Source organism: Sapajus apella, unplaced genomic scaffold (assembly GCF_009761245.1).
Source record: "Sapajus apella isolate SASKATOON/1434 unplaced genomic scaffold, GSC_monkey_1.0 scaffold46, whole genome shotgun sequence".
In the NCBI taxonomy this organism is placed as follows: Eukaryota; Metazoa; Chordata; class Mammalia; order Primates; family Cebidae; genus Sapajus; species Sapajus apella.
The window spans coordinates 4341515-4362548 of NW_022436986.1; the positions used below are offsets into that span (position 1 = coordinate 4341515).

Here is a 21034-nt window from a genome sequence, read left to right on the forward strand (position 1 = left end):
AAAAAAGAACAAAATCAAACTAAAGTATAGGCTGTACCAGTGTCAACTTCCTATCTTTAGCGTTTACTATAGTTATGTAAGATGGAACCACTGGAAGAAGTTAAATGAAAAGCTGGGTGAAGAGTAAATGGGACCTCTATTATTTCTGCAATTTCCCATGAACTTATGATGATTTCAAAATCAAAAGCTTTAAAAAAAAATCAAATTAGCCCAGGCACAGTGGCTCATGCCTGTAATTGCAGCACTTTGGGAGGCTGGGGAGGGAGGGTTGCTTGATGCCAGGAGTTCAAGACCAGCCTGGGTAACAAGGCAAGACCCTTGTCTCTACAAAAAATTTTAAAAATAGTGAGGCTGATGGCATGAGCCTGTAGACTCTGCTACTCAGGAGGCTGAGGTGGGAGGATTCCTTGAGCCTGGGAGGTTAAGGTTGCAGTGAGCTATGATCAGGCCACTGCATTCGTCTGGGCACAAGAGAACCTCATCTTTTAAAAAAAAAAATCAAAAATCAAATTAAAGATACTTCCCCAAGGAGTTCTAAGTAACATTAAAGGCAACTACAAACCAATTTGGTTTAGGAGTACAGTGTCATCAGCCATAAATGACTCTGCACAAGTATCCACAGGCAGTAGGGCTCATTTCAAAACTATTCAAGACTATTCCAATCAGCTCATTTCAATCAGCTATTAAGATTTACAATCATGATTAGGAAAGTATGTATCGTGTTGACAGGTGTCTAATTTGGTTATGTTGATCATAAATCCTCAGTTATCTGGGATCACATCATTAAAATCACCTATAGGCAATACATTCTTACAACTGCTTCCTATGTGGTACTACAGAGGAACCACATATAATTACTGTATTTCTCACACTGTAATACTGTATTTCTCACACTGTAATACAGTAATTTGTTTATGTCTTACTTATTCCACTAACCATGACTTGCAACAAGAACACCTTGTTCATCTCATTTTATCACCAAAACCTAGTCCATAGTAGGTTCTCAATAAATAGTCACAGAGTGAGTATATTAAAAAACAGTAATTATTTTCTTGAACTTCTGGGGGTGGTTTCCCTTTCTGATACAAAGACAGCCAAAGAAATCTCAGAGAGTCTCTATTTTAGAATCGGTATTAAATATGCATACATATACATATGTGTGTATGTCACAAAGTCTCTGAAATACAGAAATTTAATCTCAAAAACTATCTCTTAACTGCTTGTTTTTGATTTGTTAGTTTCCTAAGATATAGGTCGGATTTGGAATAAAATAGAAAGGTTAGGCTTTTCCAGACAGACAGGAAAACCAATATGAATTGTTGAACAGATCCCCTCAACTTCAAAGTTTCTGCTGGAATGACCTTTGTCTAATTTTATCAAATACACCAAGAAAAGCTTCTTTCAGAAATTTTCAAGACAGCATCACCTTTGGATTCTTTAATATCAACAGATCAAAAAGCATTCGGTGATTTCTCTGTATTTTCTATCTCTTAGTTTATTAAAGTATGCATTTTTCAAATAAACATTTTGAACAGCCCAAATCAATGAAAGCAGTGAGATCACAAAGTGTTGCTTCTCGGTACATTAGCTTCTTCAGAATGATTTCTCTGTATTTTCTATCTCTTAGTTTATTAAAGTATGCATTTTTCAAATAAACATTTTGAACAGCCCAAATCAATGAAAGCAGCGAGATCACAAAGTGTTGCTTCTCGGTACGTTAGCTTCTTCGGAAAATCCAAAAGCCACAACCAAAGATAAATGATGCTATCTTAAAGACATGACAGAGGCTCCTTAAGACCCTAGAGACACCAAGGACCCCACAGGCTCAGTCATATAAACAGGCTCAGAAGCCGGCTTGATTCTCAGAACCTCTGCAAAACCATCACCAAACCAGCAAGTGACATGCGCTATGTCTACAGTAAAGTAGAAAAGGCGGTCCTGGCAAAGCTTCCGGCGGTACACAGACCGAGGGTCCGCTGACAGCACAGCCTCAATGGCACGCTTTGCTTCCCCGGCTGACTGAAAATATTTAAATGATGCCTGACCAACATCTGCAATGAAAAGAACACAATGAGCAGTATCATGCAGGTCAAATTTCACAACAAACTTCAGCATGGAATTTGGTTGATTCCTTAAAAATCACTTAACATGGACAGGGTTTGGAAATCGATTTGATCATTATGGAGACTGTCACCTTTAAGAGGTCTTTATTGCCATTAGGCTTAACTTGTACACCCCCAAATTTTCGTTCTACTGAACAGAAAAATCATGGTAGCATTTTTCCTTAGTCTCCTAACTAGAAGAGGTGAGCTTTCATCTTCCGTCAACCAAAATGACACTTTCCTGACATCCAAAATGTCACTTTTCTATACTCAATATAGACTTTCATTCCTTGTCATTTTCTTCTCAGAACAGAGACAAGGAAATTCATGACAGTCCCAGCATCCTCAGAAAGCCACAAGAAAGAGAACCCACACACACCCAGAACACCAGCTACAGGCAAGAGAGGCTGCACAAGAAAGCTGGTGTCACAGCTTCACAGTTACCAGTAACGTCTCTTTGTTTTGGGACTGTCTCACATCCGTGTCCCTAAGGAGCAGCAAAACTTCCTATGTTTGTAGGATTTTTAATGTATTTTAATTTTTTAAAATACAGTATGTATAAAACAAATTTAAAAACTAACTGCAACCTAGTTTTTCAACATCCCATACATCCAGATGAAGGCCAGCCCCTTCCAGGAAGGTATGGACTTTAAAAATGCTGCCCCGACTCAAAATACCATCTGTGGTGGTGGTGGATATTTATCCCTTTGGAGTGGACTTGATTTCTATAAGCAGCCAAAAATCACTATGGGCTATATCTAATAAGCAAGTTGGGCAAATAAAGCCATGAAGTACAATTTTTAGTCAAAAATCAATTATATGGGCTGGGCACAGTGGCTCACACCTGTAATCCCAGTGCTTTGGGAAGCTGAGGCAGGCAGATCATGAGGTCAGGAGTTCAAGACCAACCTGACCAACATGGTGAAACCCCGTCTCTACTAAAAATACAAAAAAAAAAAAAAGAAATTAGTTGGGCATGGTAACACACACCTGCAATCCCAGCTACTCAGTAGGTTGAGGCAGGAAAATCACTTGAACATGGGAGGCGGAGGTTGCAGTGAGCCAAGATCGCGCCACTGCACTCCAGCCTGGGCAACAGAGCAAGACTCTATCTCAAACAAACAAACAAAAAAATCAATTATATCGCAATAAGTTTCCTTTACTGCATGGCTCATACAAAATGGCTCCGAAGGCCACTCAAAAATTAGGAGCTCATCACACTCTCCAGTTACGGCATTTCTGGTAGAGGCTCCAGCCTCTGTTTGGCTGTTCATCGGGCATGGGTGCCTTTCCCCAATTCCTTGCCTACTCATCCTGCCAGGCAAAGCTCAAGCACCGTTTCGTCCCACACACCCTCCCCGACCCAAGTCAGGATTCTCCTCTCAGAATGCCCAGAGCACTCTGCCCAGACCTTTACTCTAGCACCAAACTTCCTCTCAGTTCAACACCTTTACCCTCTTCTAGACTCAGAACTTCCTGAAGTCATTTCTCATTTCTGCAACGGCTCTGCATTTTGCTGTTTGCGATCAATCAGTTCCTGTTTTGTAGTTACACTGCCTAATTTCTCATTTTAACCATTTTTTAAATCAATAAGGCATATTTCAAACACCTGACGCATACTGCACTGCAGTTAGAAAAACAGAACCTTCCATAGTAGGTTGCATTCAACAATAACCATGGGACAAGAGGTAAGTGTAAACATAAAGTGTCTAGGAGGCAGGACTGTTTTGTTCCACCACAAAATCCTTTTACAACCGATCATCCTCCTCCCATCAACTGTATACAGTGATGATATAATCTCTATTAACAGAACTTTTTAAAATAAAGAGATCAATTTTAAAATCCAAAGATTTGTTTAAAAGTAAAGCCTTAGGCAGGCGTGGTAGCTCACGCTTGTAATCCCAGCACTTTGGGAGGCCAAGGTGGGTGGATCATGAGGTCAGGAGATCGCGACTATCCTGGCTAACACGGTGAAACCCTGTTTCTACTAAAAATACAAAAATTAGTTGGGTGTGGTGGCACACGCCTGTAGTTCCACCTACTCGGGAAGCTGAGGCAGGAGAATCACTTGAACCCGGGAGGCAGAGGTTGCAGTGAGCTGAGATCGCACCATTGCACTCCAGCCTGGGCTACAGAGGGAGACTTTGTCTCAAAAAATAATAATAAAATAAATAAATAAAGTAAAGGCTTAAGAACGAATGAGAAGCACAACCCTCAAGTGACATCGCCACTTGTGACCATAAGACTGCCGCACCCAGAGGTGCAGGGGGTGCCCTGCATATGGCACCCTGCTGAGGTTGGCATGTTGGGGCTAAAACCAGTGCTTGGGCCCTGGCAAGTGGCTGCCTCCATCCAGAGGAAGGGGTGGCTTTTCCTTTGCAAAAGGCAATAGTATGGGCTGGCTGAGGCTCTGACAGGAAAAAATGGGGAAATCTCAGAGTCAGATGTCATGTGTCTCTAGCACCAACTTTTAGACTTCTTTTTCCCATCAGAAGAACTTCCTTCAGGTTGGAGTATCAAAGCCAAATATCCCACTAGCCTCTTCATTCTCTCCCTGCTTGTAAAGCAGGGGAAAACCTAGTGTTGTGTAAGCCTTTATTTTCTGGATATGGAATGAAAGTCTTCATTGTCTCAATAAGGAATTCTAGCTTGCCTGTGCATGTCATTGAAGTGTGATAACCCAGAAATCACCCAGGCAGTGATCTGAACCCAGAGATGGTCTCCTGCTCTCTGGGGATACAGACATCAAGTTCCTCTGCCTTTCACTCCTCTCAAGAGCAAAACTCAAGTCCTTACAATGGCTTATAAAACTCTTAGGTGACCTCATCCCTTTTCTAGTACTTTTTTCACCTCATATCCTTCCACTCAGCCCTCCTCAGTCCACTCTGGCCACGTGACCTCAAATGTGCCACGAACCCTCCACCTTGAGGCTATGCACTGGCTGTCCCTCAGGCTAGCATGTCCTTTCAGTGGACAGGTTGGCTCATGTCTTCACCTCTTTCACCTTTGCTCATATGTGTCTTCTCAGTGAGGACCACTGGGACCACCTATTTAAAATTGCAACAGGCTAGGTGCAGTGGCTCACACCTGTAATCCCTGCACTTTGTGGGGCAGAGACAGAGGATCCCTTGAGCCCAAGAGTTCAAGACAAGCCTGGGCAACAAAATGAGGCCCCGTCTCTATAAAAAAAATCAAAATATTAGCCAGGTGTGGTGGTGCGCCCCTACAGTCCCAGCTACTCAGAAGACTGAGGTGGGAGGATTGCTTGAGCCCAGGAGGTAGAGGCTGCAGTAAGCCATGTTCTTGCCACTGCACTCCAGCCTCAGTGACAGAGTGAGACCCTGTCTCAAAAATAAAAATAGTAACACCCCAATCCCGCTGTATTCTCTTTTAAATTTTTCCAAGACTCTTATCACTTTCTAATATTATATAATGTTGAGTATGTTTGGTACAATAACTTATTGTACCAAATAATAAGCATAATGATTGCTTATTATGCTTTAGTTTGTCTCTCTCCTCCTCATTAGAATGCAAGCTGCATGAGAACACAGGTTTTTCAAATCTGTTTTGTTCAGTGATGTATTCCAAGAACCTAGTCCAATGTCTGGTACCTAGGTGAAGCTCAGTAAACAGCTGTAGAATGAATAAATGAACTTCCCTGTTTATACGGCTATACTGGCTCTTTACTGAGTTGTAACACAAAGAACAGCTTTTTGCAATCTGACATCACCTTGGCTTCTTCTTGATGGAGTCTCACTCTGTCACCCAGGCTGGAGTGCAGTGGCACCATCTTGGCTCACTATAACCTCTGCCACCCAGCTTCAAGCGATTCTCCTGCCTCAGCCTCTTGAGTAGCTGGGATTATAGGCTCCTGCCACCACACCTGGCTAATTTTTTGTATTTTTAATAGAGATAGGGTTTCCTCAAATTGGCCAGGCTGGTCTCGAACTCTTGGCCTCAAGTGATGCATCCACCTCGGCCTCCCAAAGTGCTGGGATTACATGAGTGAGCCACCAGGCCCAGCCTGCAACTAGTTACTTTTTACTGGTATTGCTGTATCCACATATTAACAGCCTCTTCCTTCATTCTAGGCTGCTGCTTGGGATCTGCTGTGGGCTAGGGAAACCAGATAACATTTATTAAGAACCATGTGTTAAAGTAAGCAGCCTCCACATAAGAGCCCTGTGGCCTCTCTTCTGCAAGAAAGTATATGCCTCTAGCAGTGGGACTTTGTTGGGGCAATTCCCGTGCTCCTGGAGTCCTCTGTGCCAGAGGCTGAGCTATGGGCTACCTGACTGTCAGAGTACAATGTAACATTTCTGTAGTCATACAGCAAAACAAATGAGAAAACTTTATGTACTTAAGTATAGAACAAGCACAATTTAGCTTCTGAATGATATTTGAAGACTCTAAGAACTACTGTAACAAGTAGACAAGGGGCTGAAAGTCATGGGCCACATTGTGAGGCAGCAGTCACCCTCTGCCAATGTTCTGACAGCCTGGAACTAAATGTGCTGACCACACAGTTGTCCAACAAAAGTTATCATATGATGGTGCTGCAAAAATATTATTTTACACCTGTTTCCTAAAAACCAGTCATACTGAAAAACACTCCATATAACTGACCTCAGAAATGCTAAACTTGGCTAAATCTCAGAGTAAAAATTCATCTCTCATTCAGAATGAAGAAACTGAAGATACCTGGCTCACCTTGTGAACTGAGCTGCACAAGGTCCATCTCAGCATGAGGAGTAAACCGCACTTCTAAAGTGGCCACAGGGGCCTCTCTCACCCAGGCAGGAACCACGCTGTGGGGAGCTCCATCAGCCCTTCCAGCAGGGTAGTGAGGAGCCCTGGGCTGTGTCTCCGCCCTGCTTCCTTGCAGGACTGCTGCTCCTTCCACTCTTTCTAGCTTCTTATCTGTACCTTCCTCTAAAAAGCTCTTCTCCAGGCAATATGGGCCAATTTGCTCTTCTGCCACGCTGGAACTCTGATCACTTCTTGATTCCAAACCAAAATCCGCTGTGATCTCCCTGTGCATAGGGAATGCCTGCTGACTTTGTGCTGTGTCACTGTGTGTCAGGCAGTTTTCTTCTGAAGTCCTGTCTTCAGGACATTTAGGTTTCTCCTTAGTGCCATGGTAGGGTTGTGGCTCATCACACCCTGAGAGCTGTCGCTGGTCACAGCTGTCAGTCTTGCCGTCAGACTGGGACACAGTTTTTGGTTTATGTTGATTATTCTGTAAATTAAAATCTGCTAAAGGCTCCATCACATTTTGTGGTGAGTCATACTCAGCTATATAGGGCTTGATGTCTAGTATGGGTGTGCCATGTATCATGTCAATTCCAGAAAGGTATATAGCTCCACCTATGACATAAAAATGTGAAAAATGAAGAACAGTGCAAACACTTAGAGAATACAATCATACCCCAGAATCCTCTAACACTGTCTGCTCATGCCTCACTGCGCTTACTCACAATTCTCTCACACAGACCTGGTACCAACACACATCCTTTTTCTACCTGGAAGCCCATCTTCTTCTCTACCTATCAAACGCCTATTTGCTCTTTGAGGCCCTCAAAGCACACATCTTTTACAAAGCCTTTCTGGCTGCTTCAGACAAAAGCATTCATTCCTACAGTCCCCATAGAAAAGCCTGTGCACAAACCTCTGCTACAGCCCTTTCCCCATGGTCAGGCAGTGTCCTGCTTAGAGTCTTTGTCCCTAGACAGCAGGCAGGCCCCTTAACACAGGCTGGGGACAGCTAATCTTTGTATCATTGGTGCTTCTGTTCCAGAGACATAGTAGTCCTCAATATATCTCTGTGGGACCAATGAGGGTTTCTACTGTGGCAAACAGATCCAAAGGTGGCCCTGTGATCCCTTAACTCCTGAAGTTCATGCCCTTATATAATCCTTCCCCTTGAGTGTGAATGGCTTCTGACCGACAGAATATGGCAAAAGAGGTGTGATGTCCCTCCAGTGACTATGCTTTTCATGAGCACTGCTGCTGACTGGAAGACTGACTCGAGGGTCTCTCCTTGAGGGTTTGCTGAAGTAGGCAGGCATGCTGGCAGCCCATGTAGCAAGAAACTGCAAACAGCCTTTAGGAGCTGAGGGCAGCCTCCAGCCAACAACAAGCAAAAATCTGAGGCCCCCAGTCCTACAATAGCAAGGAAATCAATGTGGCCAACAGTCTGGGTACCCTTGAAGCAGATGCTTCCATGGTCAAGCCTCCAGATAAGAACTCATCTCAGTTGACAACTTAACTGCAATCTAGTGAGACCCTAAGCAGATGACCGAGTTAAGCTGTGCCTGTCCTTCTGACCCACAGGTACATAATAATGTTTCAAACACATAATAAATGTGTGTTGTTTAAACTGATGATTTTGTGGTAATTTGTTACATAACAATAGAAATCTAATACATCCATGAAGACTCAAACGATTAAGTAGCACATAAGTCTGCATTACCAATACTAAAAACAAGACTCCAGTCATCCCATTGGACAGACACTGTCCAGTTCCTGCTACAAATAGTCATCTGCTAACCTGACTCTTAGAAAATAAGCCAAATGAGAACAGAAAACCTGCATGTAGTCACATTTGATTCCGTCTCCATTTAAGAAAAATGTAACTAATACAGGACCCTGATTTCTGAAACATGTTTATTATAAATGAGACTGGAGCTCTGGAAAGCTGATTCTGGATTTGCTAGATGATGAATTATGCCTAACAATATCTGTAGGAAAAAGAAAGGCACTGTAGCGTAAGTAAGAGTTCAAGAGATTTAGAGTCAGACAACCACCTGGCTGGAAGCTATTAGACAGATTCTCTAACATTAAAGAGCCCCAGTTTCCTCATGTATGAGATGGGGATTGCTACTTTATCAAAGCCACAGAGCCACTGGGAGATAAGGTATGTGAACACTAACTGTAAAGCACTGCACAAACACTAGCTACCATAAAGCTTATATAGTAATGTCTACAGTGCTACTGTGTTTGCCTTTTAATCTTTCTGACTTAACATCCCCCATTGAAACATTAAGTTCTTGAGGGCAGGGATTTCTATTTTTATCTGATTTGTTTACCACTATAGCTCCAGCACCTAGGACAATGCCTGCCTGGCACATATTCAGTGCTAGAAAATATGTGTGAGTTACATGAATAATCATAAAATATTCTAGTACTTGCTACCCAAATTGGTTAGCCATTACAAATTGATAAAATTCAAGGTGGATCAGGTACTGAATTTTTCTGGGACAACTACCTAAGGCCTAGTTGAGTACAATCCAGTGAGGGAGTTCAAGTTATGGGAAAGAACAAGCAAAATAACTGCTCTCATCTATCTAGTGCCCAATAGCCTGGAAAGCAGTTTCAGAACTTTTGTCTTACAAGAGTCTCAAAATATCCTGTTGAATCACAGAGGAAGCAGGTCCTTCTCCTTTGCCCACTTCACAACCAGTAGGCTGAAGCCTGAAACGGTCTCCTGACTCCTAGTTTACCTGCCATTTCATCTTCTGCCTAACAAATGCATCTATTAGGTCAGAGTGATTCAAAAATGGAATGCTAAAAAAAAAAAAAAAAAAAAGAAAAGAAAACAAAAATGGAATGCTTTGCATACATGTGTAACTATATTATATATGAACACACAGTTAAAGCTAGTTAGTTTAAAACTTCTATAACCTGACCAATGTTTGTTCTTGAAGTGAACAAGAACATCCCAGACTCCTGCCACATTGTACAGTTGACATCTGCGCTGCAGCCATGATGTCTATTTCCCCACGACTACAAGGAAGGAATAATATACCACCAGTCTATGTGTTTTTCATATGTGCATGTACAATGAGTTATTCCTGTGTTAAACTGAAAAATTATTTTAAATCATTCTGTATTTATTACATTCCAAGTCAAGAGAAACTTTGGTTACTAATTTAATGATTATGAAATCTTTGTGTTATTTCTAAATAATTTACTAGTTTGGGATATATGTAATAATATAAACAAACTCTAAGCATTCTATGAGAGTTTATTTCAACATTTTTCAATGCTAACATTCTTTTAATCACCGTATTTTCTTCAATGTCTTGTGGTTCTCAGGAGTTAAAATCATTGGTACTTGTCTGAAAAAACAGCCAGTGGTGAATGCTGTGTTTATTTATAAGACTTTTCTGGGTAAGGAAAAAGGTAAAAGTAGAAATGAAATGATTACCTTCTACCTTTTCCAGCTTGGCCAGAGTCAATCCTATTGCATTGGGGCGATGAGGGCTCCTTGTGGAAAAAACTCCAGTCTTCGCACCGTTCAGCCTAGGCGGCTGCACTTTTGCCTTACAGCTCAAATGACCATTCTTGTGAAAAACAAACAAAATCCTATTGAAAACAAACCAAACCATGGAATAAGAAAAGAGCACAAGTTATTTTATCACGATGATCTGATGGGGAAAAAAATGCAATCTCCCACAAATTAACAGAAATCATCTTTTAAATAGTATTAAATTATAATCTGGTAGGAAGAAAATAACACCATCCCCCTTCCCTAAAGGAAGGCAGAATCTCATCTCTACATTCTTTGCACCTAACACAACAACTGGCACACAATAGGAACTTAAGAGATCTTTGTCAAGTACCCAATAAACTAAATTTACTAAGTGTCTGCTGTTTGCCAGGTAGTATGGTAAAACATTTTTACACTTGTTTCATTCAATCTTTTTAACAATCTTAAGTAATATAATTTATCCCCCATTTTTGGGATGAGGAAATTGAAGTTCGGAAATGTTAAATAACTTGATCAGACCTTCCTTTTTTTTTTCGTTTGGCATTACCAGACCTTTCTAAATAATATACAAAACCAAGAAGCCATGAAGAAAGACTAACAGATTTGAACTCATGAAACCATTACATTTATGTACTACAAAATGTCAGCCTAAGAGAAAACGTTTGCTACATACATAATGGACAATGGGTTAATATCTGTGGTACATAAATTGTTCCTACAAATTACTAATAGGATACTATGCAAAGAACACAAATATATGAATAGGTAATTCACAAAAAAAAAATGGCAAGTAGCTAAGCACCATAAGAAAATCTGTTGAGCTTCACCAATACTTAGAAATTTCTAAATTTAGAAATTAAACTAAAAAACAAAAATACTCTTTTTCACCGTCAGGCAAAAACGTAAAAAACTGCTAACATATTGTGTTGAGAAGGGTGCAGTAAAAAGGTCATTTGAATATATTATTGAAGTATACATTGGTTAATTTTAGAGGATAATTTTGAAGTAGTTCTCCAAAATTCTAAATATGCTTATCTTCTAGCCCAGCATATCCACTTCTGATATCCTGTCCATAAAAATGCACAAGTGGCCAAAAATGTGTCTAAGGGAAGGTCTGTCACGGTATTATCATAATAACAACATAGCCCTCCATTAACAAGAGTGTGCATGGTACATCTATATTTTGTAATAATAGACAGCTAATAAAGCAAAAAAAAAAAAAAAAAAGGTAAATCTACTGCCATGAAAGCTCTCCATGGTATAGCCTAAGTGAAGTACACTTTTTTAAAAAATAAATACCTACTCTGTAGGTATATATTTGTTTCTATGTATATTCAAAAAAGAAAACATTAAAAGGTCTGGCAGGATCTACACCATGCCGTTAACAGTAATAATCTCTGATGAGTGATTGGGGTTGGGAGAGGGGGAAAAAATGGGAGTGATAAGGATAAATCTGTTTATATACTTCTGAACCCATTTTTTCCACCATCGATGTTTTTAACTTATTCAATCAGGATCATAATACAAACTAGGTGAGAACACACATTTTCTTTCTAATATACTCTTGCCCCAAACTAACATGAAAAATAAACTATTTCAGAATAAATACTTAATTTTCAGTTCTCTACCCAAAAAAATAGACTGAGGTAGACTGCTGATGTTGAGGTGAAGAATAATGAACACAGACAGAATTTGAAATGACACAAATAATGCTAGTATAACACAGGCCCTAATATAGGTAACACATAAGGCATCTAGATTTCTACAGTGTCTTGTCTTTCAGGAGTAGACTTAATTCTGTGTGAGTCTAGAGGAGGATCTGCACATTTTTTCTGTAAAAAGTCAGAGAGTAGTATTTTAGGATTTGCAGGCCAACCAGTCACTGGGGAGACTATTCAACTCCACTGCTGCAGCACAAAAGCAGCCACAAACAATACAGAAACAAATGGGCGTGACTGTGTTCCCATAAAACTAACTTACAAAAATGGGCTAGTTTACTGATCCCTGGTCTAGAGGATAGAATAATGACCCAGGGGCAGAATCAAGGAGGTCTATCAATCTCACTCAGCAGGTGTTCATCACAATTAGAACCAACTTCAAACAGAACATGCCACCTCAGTGGATCCCAAGCTTCCCTGAGGATGTCTAAATAACACAGACAATCATATACAAAAATACAGGACAAAATTCCATAGAACAGGCTGGTCTGAAGGCAGTGAGTTATCTCAACTGATTGTTCATGGTAAGCTACAGATTGAACTTTCTGTTCTTCCCTTCTCACTATTGCACCTGTCAAAAGAAAAAAAAAAAATTCCATGCAAAAGACGAAGATTCCAGCCTGGGCAACATGGTAAAATCCCATCTCTACCAAAAATACAAAAAAGAATTAGCCAGGCATGGTGGCATATACCTGTGGTCCCAGCTACTCGGGAAGCTGAGGTGGGAGGATACCTCGAGGCTGGGAGGCAAAGGTTGCAGTGCGCTGATATTGCACTCCAACCTGGGTGACAGAGTGAGACTCGTCTCAAAAACAAAACAAAACAAAAAGATGAGGGTGGTCTGGATGGCAGATTCCAAGCTTGCCTTTAACTGGAGTACTTTATTCAGGGGCAAGTTCTGGCCCCAAGTCCTATATCTAACTATAAAATAACTTACCAAACATGAGAAAACTGTTCTAGGCCCATCAGGGAATGTTCAGGATTATTAAAGATGCTCTTTCTAATCCTCAAACAGGCTCGAGAATAGCTACAAATGGATGGCTGTCTTGGAGTACCATTCTTGGCTGAGAAACAGGATTCCAAGTAGCCAATTGGCTCAGTTAAAATATTCCCTATGGGAGAAAATTAGATAAGAAATTATTAGTCAAAATGTCTACATTTTGTAATTGTAAATTACAATTGTAAATTACAATTGTAAATTGTAAAAAAAAACCAAATTGTAAGACATGTTTTCTCTAATGCATTGGTTTCATAGTTTTAAAATCTTGGTGTTGTACAACTATAAAAATGATTTTTATAGTATTCATGAAAACATTTAAGTATTCTCATCATCACATACACATACATCATACGCACATAGTAATATACCTTTAGATATACTAGAAAGAATAACAGTCCAAGAAAGAAAGAATAAAAGGAAGGGGCCATTTTCATAATACATACTATGACCACAATTAAAATTCTATGCTACCAAAACTAAGTTATGTGACTCTGGCCAGAGCTATGAGGGTATTTCTAATAGAGGAGACAGTGTATACAAAAGCAAATGAGAAATGTCATAGTATACGCAGGGAACAAGCTATTTTGATTGGCCGGAATATTAAATAAAAGGCAGAGAATGGTCCCACTCTAGAATCCTCTAGAGTGTGAAAAAATTAACAACAACAACAAAAAAGGCAGAGAATAGTAAATGAGGAAACACTGGTTGTACATAAGTAAGGAACTCTTCAATTGAAAGCAACAGAACATATGAAACAAACTAATTTAAGAAATAAAGGGAGCTTATAATATCTAGAGGCAGGGTAGATTTCAAGTTAGCCTTGGTCCAGTAGCCTGCTGCCCCTCTAGAATGTAAGCTCCATGTGGGCAGGAGTTTTTTGTCTTGTTCATTGCTGCATTCTCAATGTCTAGTATAATGCCTGCAAGGGAGTAGGTACTCAAAAAATTCATGGTGCATGGAAGAAAAGATTATGTCAGTCTAAACAAATTAATATGGAAATCAAAAAAGTAAAATAATATGTATAACATAATCCCACTTATGGGAATTTGTTATATATTTACCTACTTAAACATGTACAGCTATGTCTGGAAAGCTACCTGGAAAGATACATATCAGTTTTTTTTTCTTTTTTGGGACAGAGTCTCACTCTGTTGCCCACACTGGAGTACAGTGGCATACGATCTTGGCTCAACGTAATCTCTGCCTCCCAGGCTGAAGCAACTCTTGTGCCTCAGTCTCCAAGTAGCTGGGATTTATAGGTGTGCGCCACCACGCCCGGCTAATTTTTTGCATAGAAGGGGTTTCACCTTGTTGGCCAGGCTGGTCTCAAACTCCTGACCTCAAGCAATCTGCTTACCTTGGCATCCCAAAGTACTGGTATTACAAGTGTAAGCCACGGCACCAGGCCAATATTCACCAATTTTTTTAAATAGTTGTTAATCTGGGTAGTGAGATTTTTAAATTACCTTTATATTAACTTTGTAATTTCTATATTTGAAATTTTTTCAATAACCACAAATTAGGCCAGGCATGGTGGCTCACGTCTGTAATCCAAGCACTTTGGAAGTCAAGGTGGGTGGATCACCTGAGGTCGGGAGTTCAAGACCAGCCTGACCAACATGGTGAAACCCCGTCTTTAAAAAATAAATAAACACACACACACACACACACACACACACACACACACACACAAACATTAGGCCAGGCACAGTGGCTCACGCCTGTAATCTCAGCACTTTGGGAAGCTAAGGTGGCAGGTCACCTGAGGTCAGGAGTTCAAGACCAGCCTGGCTAACATGGTGAAACCCCATGTCTACTAAAAGTAAAAAAATTTTAAAAAACTTAGCCAGGCCTAGTGGCGCACACCTGGAGTCCCAGCTACTCAGGAAACTGAAGTAAGAGAATCGCCTGACCCTGGGAGGTGGAGGTTGCAGTGAGCAGAGATCATGCCACTGCACTCCAGCCTGGTGAACAAGACTCCAACTCAAAAAAACATACAAAACACACACACACACACACACACAATTTTTTAAAAGCAATAACATATTTCAAAAGAAAAATAAAAGGCCATCAATATAAATTTAAAGTCTAAGGTCTCCATGACTACCACTTTGAATTTATAGATAACTTTTTTATTTTCACATTTCATGAGAGCATTATCAATTCTGAGAGATAATATAAAGACATTTCAGACTTTTATTTTATTTCCTGATTCTTTAAATCTACCCTACCAGCATAAGCAGTAAGACTATAGGTCTGGGGCTGTCCCTCAAGTATTCTTTCATTACTTTTTATTTCTAGAAGCTATATTATTTGACACACATAAATATTATATGCAACATACAAGTTATACAGCATATTATAATGAAACCACATGCACCCACCACCCACCCCAACAACTAGAGCATTACCAACAACTTGTGTCTTTTTTTTTTTTTTTGAGATGGAGTCTTGCTCTGTTTCCCAGGCTGGAGTGCAGTGGCACGATCTTGGTCACCACAAACTCTGCCTCCTGGGTTCAGGTGACTCTCCTGCCTCAGCCTCCTGAGTACCTGGGATTACAGGGATGTGCCAAGTCCAGCTAATTTTTGTATTTTTTGTAGAGATGGGGTTTCACCATGTTAGTCAGGCTGATCTTGAATTCCTGACCTCGTGATCCGCCCTCCTCAGCCTCCCAAAGTGCTGGGATTACTGGCATGAGCCACCACGCCCAGCCCAACTTGTGTCTTTTTAGGTTTTATCTCACACCCTTCTTTTCCCTCTGAGATAAACATAAGCCTGAATTTGGTCTTCATCATTCACTTCCTTTTTAAATATGATTTTATTACATGTACATGCATGCCTAAACCGCATTTCATTGATTTTTGTCTTATGATCTATAAAAATAGGTATCAAACTGTTGTCTTCTCAGACTTGCTTTTTCTCTCTCAATATGATGAGTCTAAGATCCATGCATACTCTGTATTTTTTTCACAACTTTAATTTTTGTTGAAGTATGTTTACAGGCATTTTTTTTTCTTTTTGATTCTCATCCATGCTTCTATGGAAGAGATACAGTAAATATCTTAAAAATGAAAACACTGGGCCGGGCGCGGTGGCTCATGCCTGTAATCCCAGCACTTTGGGGGGCCGAGGCGGGTGGATCATGAGGTCAAGAGATCGAGACCATCCTGTTCAACATGGTGAAACCCCGTCTCTACTAAAAATACAAAAATTAGCTGGGCATGGTGGCGCGTGCCTGTAATCCCAGCTACTCAAGGAGGCTGAGGCAGGAGAATTGCCTGAACCCAGGAGGCGGAGGTTGCGGTGAGCCGAGATCGCGCCATTGCACTCCAGCCTGGGTAACAAGAGCGAAACTCCGTCTCAAAAAAAAAAAAAAAGAAAAAAGAAAAAACTGAAGCCAAATGACCTAGTGTATCTTCTATATGACTGGAAGATAAATGTCCAAAAAAGACTGCTAACCTAACCACAGAATCCCTGTCTTGTTTTCACTTGTTCAAGAAACATTTTCTGGCTGGTACTCTGGGTACACTGCCTATGAGTTTGCCCTGCTCCACAAAGAGCAGTATAAGAAAAGAGAAAAAAGAAATACTATTTTCCAAGTGTCTACAATTGCCAGACATTGTGCTAAGTTTAGAGAAAAGATACAAACCAAGAACTCTTACTACAGTGGAATTAATGGTTGGGGAGAATCTCACGCCATGCTTCAATGTCATGGGAAATGTCCTGTCAGCAGTAACATGATCAAAGACGCCCTTGACTCTTTGATTTGGGACCTAGGAATTTATATTATAGCTGATTTATCATTCCACTGAATCAGTCTATGCCTGTTTTTCACAGATTACACATATATAACAAATATAAGTGGCTGCCAATTAGATTTATTTCTATCCTCTTTGTGCATCTCCTTAAGAACACAAGCAAGACAATGAACTGCATTAGCAACGAACTCAAAGTATACTCAAGAGCTACTTTGTAAGAGTTCCTCGAACTCTGCTACTCTAAAACGTTTGGGACCACTTTCAAAATATCAAATATCCATATCTTAGTATGTGTGAACTCTTCTGGGACATATTTATATATTCTCTGTGCCCTCCTGGGGATAATGGTATGAAACATAAATGCTATTTGAAGCAGAGAACTGAGACCATTTGCCCGGGGGAATTCTGGTCTTCGTCCCCTTGACTATCTCAAAACAACAACAAAAACCAAAGGAACAGTAAACACCTATCATTTGGTAAGCACTGTGCTAAGGGCCTGGGGTACAAATAAGAACCGGTTCTCATCCTCAAGGGTTTCCAGTACACTGACAGAGGACAAGTAAATCAACCATCCTAGCTAGGTGCCTTTGCAGGGATGAAGACAAGCACAGGTATGCCAAATATGAGCACAAGAACCTCATGGAAATGGGGAGAAGTGGTTCCTCAAAGGAGCAAGGGAGAATTAGGACCAGTTTCAGACTAGAGAAAGGATAAAACAACACAGGGCCACTACACTAGCTGCGTGACCATCGGCAAAGCCAGCTTATCTCTCTGAATCCGTTTTCTCATCTCTAAAACAAGGATAATAATATCTACTTTGGAAAGCTGTAAGAGTACTAATAAAATATGTAAGCATCCAGTAAAATGAAGGCACCCATCAAGAAGTGCTTTTTAAAGTCCCTGCTCAGGCTTTTTCCTCTTCTAAACATTACAACTGTGTTAACGGTAATAAGTAAAAAGACAGCAAGTGATCAATGTAAGGGGTTTTGTATACAAGGCTTGTCTACACGTCTTGCTCTAAAAATTTCTGCCTGGACTATTAAGTTGCCCTTGTTATGCTTTCTCTCCCCACTGCAAGTTCTTTCTCTTCTCAAAATACTCCTAGAGTTTCTTGTGTGACGCTAACTCTTCAAACTCTACATGTTCCATGTTACCAGACTTTGTATTTCTTAGCCTGGTCATCAAGGTTCCCACCTCCCTGTTCTATTCAAAACTTTAGATTTTCTAGCTCCCTAAACCTATACTGTGGACTTCTGAGCCCTGGCTTCTGCGTTTTCCTTCCTGTCAAAATATTAGACTTGTAATCTGGCAGTGTACAACAATTTGTTTTTTTTTTGAGCACATTTCACCAGGTAATAGCACTGCCTGGAAATTTAACAAAGTTCAAACTTTAGAATGTACACAAAGATTTCGGCTTAAAGAGCTTTCTTTTAGAATAATGCAAACTGGCAATAACCTAAATGCTCAGTAACAAGAAGCTGGTTACATAAATCAGAGCACATCTCTAAAACAAAGCGTTAGGCCAGTTGCAGAGGCTCATGCCTGTAATCCCAAAACTTAGGGAGGCTGAGGCAGGGGGACTGCTTAAGCCCAAGAGTTTGAGACCAGCCTGGGCAACATGGTGAGAGCTTGCCTCTACAAAAATTAATAATAAAATAGCTTGCCTCTATAAAAGTTAATAATAATAAAACAAAGCGTTAAAATTAACATGAATTGCCCCGTTAAGATATTTTTAAAATTCTTTTAGAGTTACTAAACAGTGGGGTCGCATAGTACCTCACTTTCCAAGTGTGCATGCAAAGAAACAAGAATGGAAGGTAGACACCAAGATATTGACAATGGCTTTCTCTGGCAGGCTATTTTAGTTTTCTGACACTGCTTTCTAGTTTCTAAAGCTAATATATTCCTCCACGAAGACGTGTGAGTAAAGAGAAACAAATTCTAGGCCCAATTTAAAACTATTTTCTCCCCCCCCAAACTTTCCCCCTTCTCTCTCCTCATTCTTACAGGGCAGGATGCCTCTCTTCTACGGCATTTACTAATTTCTAACGCGCCTAACACCACTTCCCATTCCCTATGGCACGGAGAACCCCCTAAGGGAAAGACTGCTACGCTTCAACCGGCTGAGCCAAGACTAAGCAGATAAATCTTGTACCAAAGCGGAACAAGCCGGATGACGTCATCCCGCGCGCCTAGGCACATCACGTGATCGCAGCAGCACGTGACCTATGCCTTCGCCGTAAGTATGAGAATGACGCACGTCAGTTCTAGATTTTGCATTTCACGCCCCTCTCGGCAATGAAGTGAGCTGCCTGGAGGTAAGCCTCTCTAGAGTACGGCACCGCCAGTCTCTTGGAAGTTACCTGTCTCCAGAGCCGGCTTCACGCAGCCGCACAAGTTCGCTGTAGGCCGAGGCCCTGGCTTCTCCAAGCCGCGCATGGCTACTGGTTGCTGAGGTGCCCAGCGAGGCGTCCAGTCTTCCGCTTCCGCTTTTCATGGCTGACGCAAGCGTAGTAGCCTCGCCGGCGGGGTTCCGCCAGCCCAGGAGAGTGCGCCCGCGCAGCGTGGCGCTGCGGGTTGCTGGGAGGTCTACATGAACCGTTGAACCTGTGTCCTAGGCGTGTTTCCCTTCGGGACCACGATATCGTTTATCTTACGCAAAGCTGCTGCGGTTGCCGGCCCTTCCAGGTTGCGGCTCCGGTTCCCGCGCTTTCTGAGAGGGAGCACACATCGATGAAGAACTACGCGCAACTATGTCTTTCTCGAAACATTATTAAGCAACCTACACATCCAGTATGACCCTAATTTTTAAAGGATGTGTATATGTAATTATCACAGAGCGGAAGGACTGGACGTTAAGCAATGTTAAGAATTCCCGGGCACCTGTGGTTCCAGCTACCCAGGAGACTGAGGCAGGAGGATCGCTTAAGCCCAGGAGTTCGAGGCTGCAGTGAACCGTGATCGCGCCACTGCACTCCAGCCTGGGTGTCGGAGTGAGACCCCGTCTCTTAAAAAAAAAAAAAAAAAGAGAGAAAGAAATTCTTCTTGGGTGAGGGGAAAAACACATGTGATTATCCTTTTTATGCTCCACTTTTTCTATATGCTTTGTCAGTAATGAACCCCAAATAAATCTTACTTCAATTGTGGTGGATGTTATAAAGGAGCCTTACTATGTGCTAAGGTTAAGGAGTGGGGACTGTTTCTTGTGCTCCACACCTTACCAGAACTGAAGTGAGAATGAAATTATAAGAGTCAACATGCCATGTACATTGAGAGGATTATTGTCGTTTCTGGACAGTTCTGAGAAGCTAAGAGCTAACAAGAATTATTTTTAATCCCATGTAATGACCAGTTGTCCTTTCAATGATAGCCTATCTTTTACCCACTTGTAGTGTTGTCTCACCTATAGCAAGTTTCTCTGTACTTTTTACTCTGGGAGAAATTTTTTAATCTTTTATCTTTTTACCTGTTAACATGTTATCAGCAATATAAAATATTCAAAAGCATATGAGTTCACAGATTGAAAAGCCTAACGACCTTGAAAAGATGTTTCTATGTCCGTCCATTTGTTGTTGATTTCTAGTAGAAAATACCAAGCAGTAGGAGCCAAAGGATTAAAGATTGTGGTTTAAAAGATAAAGTTGATCAAATTCATATACTGTCTTTTGGCAGGTCTTTTTTGTATGACAACTTAGAAAAGGCTGCCATTACTCTTTCTTTTTCTTTTTTTTTTGGGGGGGCGGGGGAACAGTTCTGGGCAGCTGGAGAAACAAGTTTAGAACCATTGGAGTTACATGTGTGCTGTAAAACTGAGCCAGAATTACTGCACTTGCCACTAGATGGTGGTGTTGCTGAAAATGATAGTTCCGCTTAATTTGTGGAAAGACTAGGTTTGAAGAGAGATATTCGGTCTGCTGGAGGTCATGGTAGACGTTGATAATGATGCACAAAAATATGTAATTACCAAATATTACAAGTGCTGAAATGCAAAGCTGACTTGGGGATACTAGTGCAATAGATTGCTACATCTTTTAAAGATAAAATTACTCTGGACTGAAAACAGGAACTTAAACATGCATCACACTTATTAGTCTATGATTTGAAGTTCTTATTATCTGTCTGGAGTTATATCTGATTATTTGCAGTTAATAAGACTTAACCTCTTCTCCAGAGATAGGACC

The 21034-nt window shown here is 40.8% G+C and overlaps 1 protein-coding gene across 3 annotated transcripts; it reads right to left on the bottom strand.

Moving 5' to 3' along the window:
• Window positions 1–747: 747 nt before the first annotated feature.
• TRMO (tRNA methyltransferase O) lies at window positions 748–19766 on the bottom strand. Of its 3 annotated transcripts, none has more exons than XM_032240150.1 (5): window positions 19217–19765; window positions 13030–13204; window positions 10312–10469; window positions 6804–7469; window positions 748–2051 (listed from the first exon to the last, which is right to left on the bottom strand). In XM_032240150.1, the coding sequence occupies exons 1-5, from the start codon at window positions 19290–19292 to the stop codon at window positions 1792–1794; spliced, it is 1335 nt and encodes a 444-aa protein (XP_032096041.1). In that variant the 5' UTR covers window positions 19293–19765; the 3' UTR covers window positions 748–1791. The 3 variants fall into 3 exon arrangements, with proteins under 3 accessions (XP_032096041.1, XP_032096043.1, XP_032096042.1); XM_032240151.1 differs by having other exon boundaries at window positions 1245–2051; window positions 6813–7469; window positions 19217–19766; XM_032240152.1 differs by lacking the exon at window positions 13030–13204 and having other exon boundaries at window positions 19217–19766.
• Between the last annotated feature and the right edge of the window lie 1268 nt (window positions 19767–21034).

What these genes read in the sequence shown, in the direction of transcription:
- TRMO (XM_032240150.1), bottom strand. Translation starts at nt 19,292, where the DNA reads ATGCGCGGCTTGGAGAAGCCAGGGCCTCGGCCTACAGCGAACTTGTGC. An exon ending in GAACAGTTTTCTCATGTTTG is followed by an intron (nt 10,470 to 13,029) that starts GTAAGTTATTTT and finishes TGTTTTCAATAG; the next exon opens with GATTTTGTTTGTTTTTCACA. An exon ending in CAGTTCACAAGGTGAGCCAG is followed by an intron (nt 2,052 to 6,803) that starts GTATCTTCAGTT and finishes TTTTCATTGCAG; the next exon opens with ATGTTGGTCAGGCATCATTT.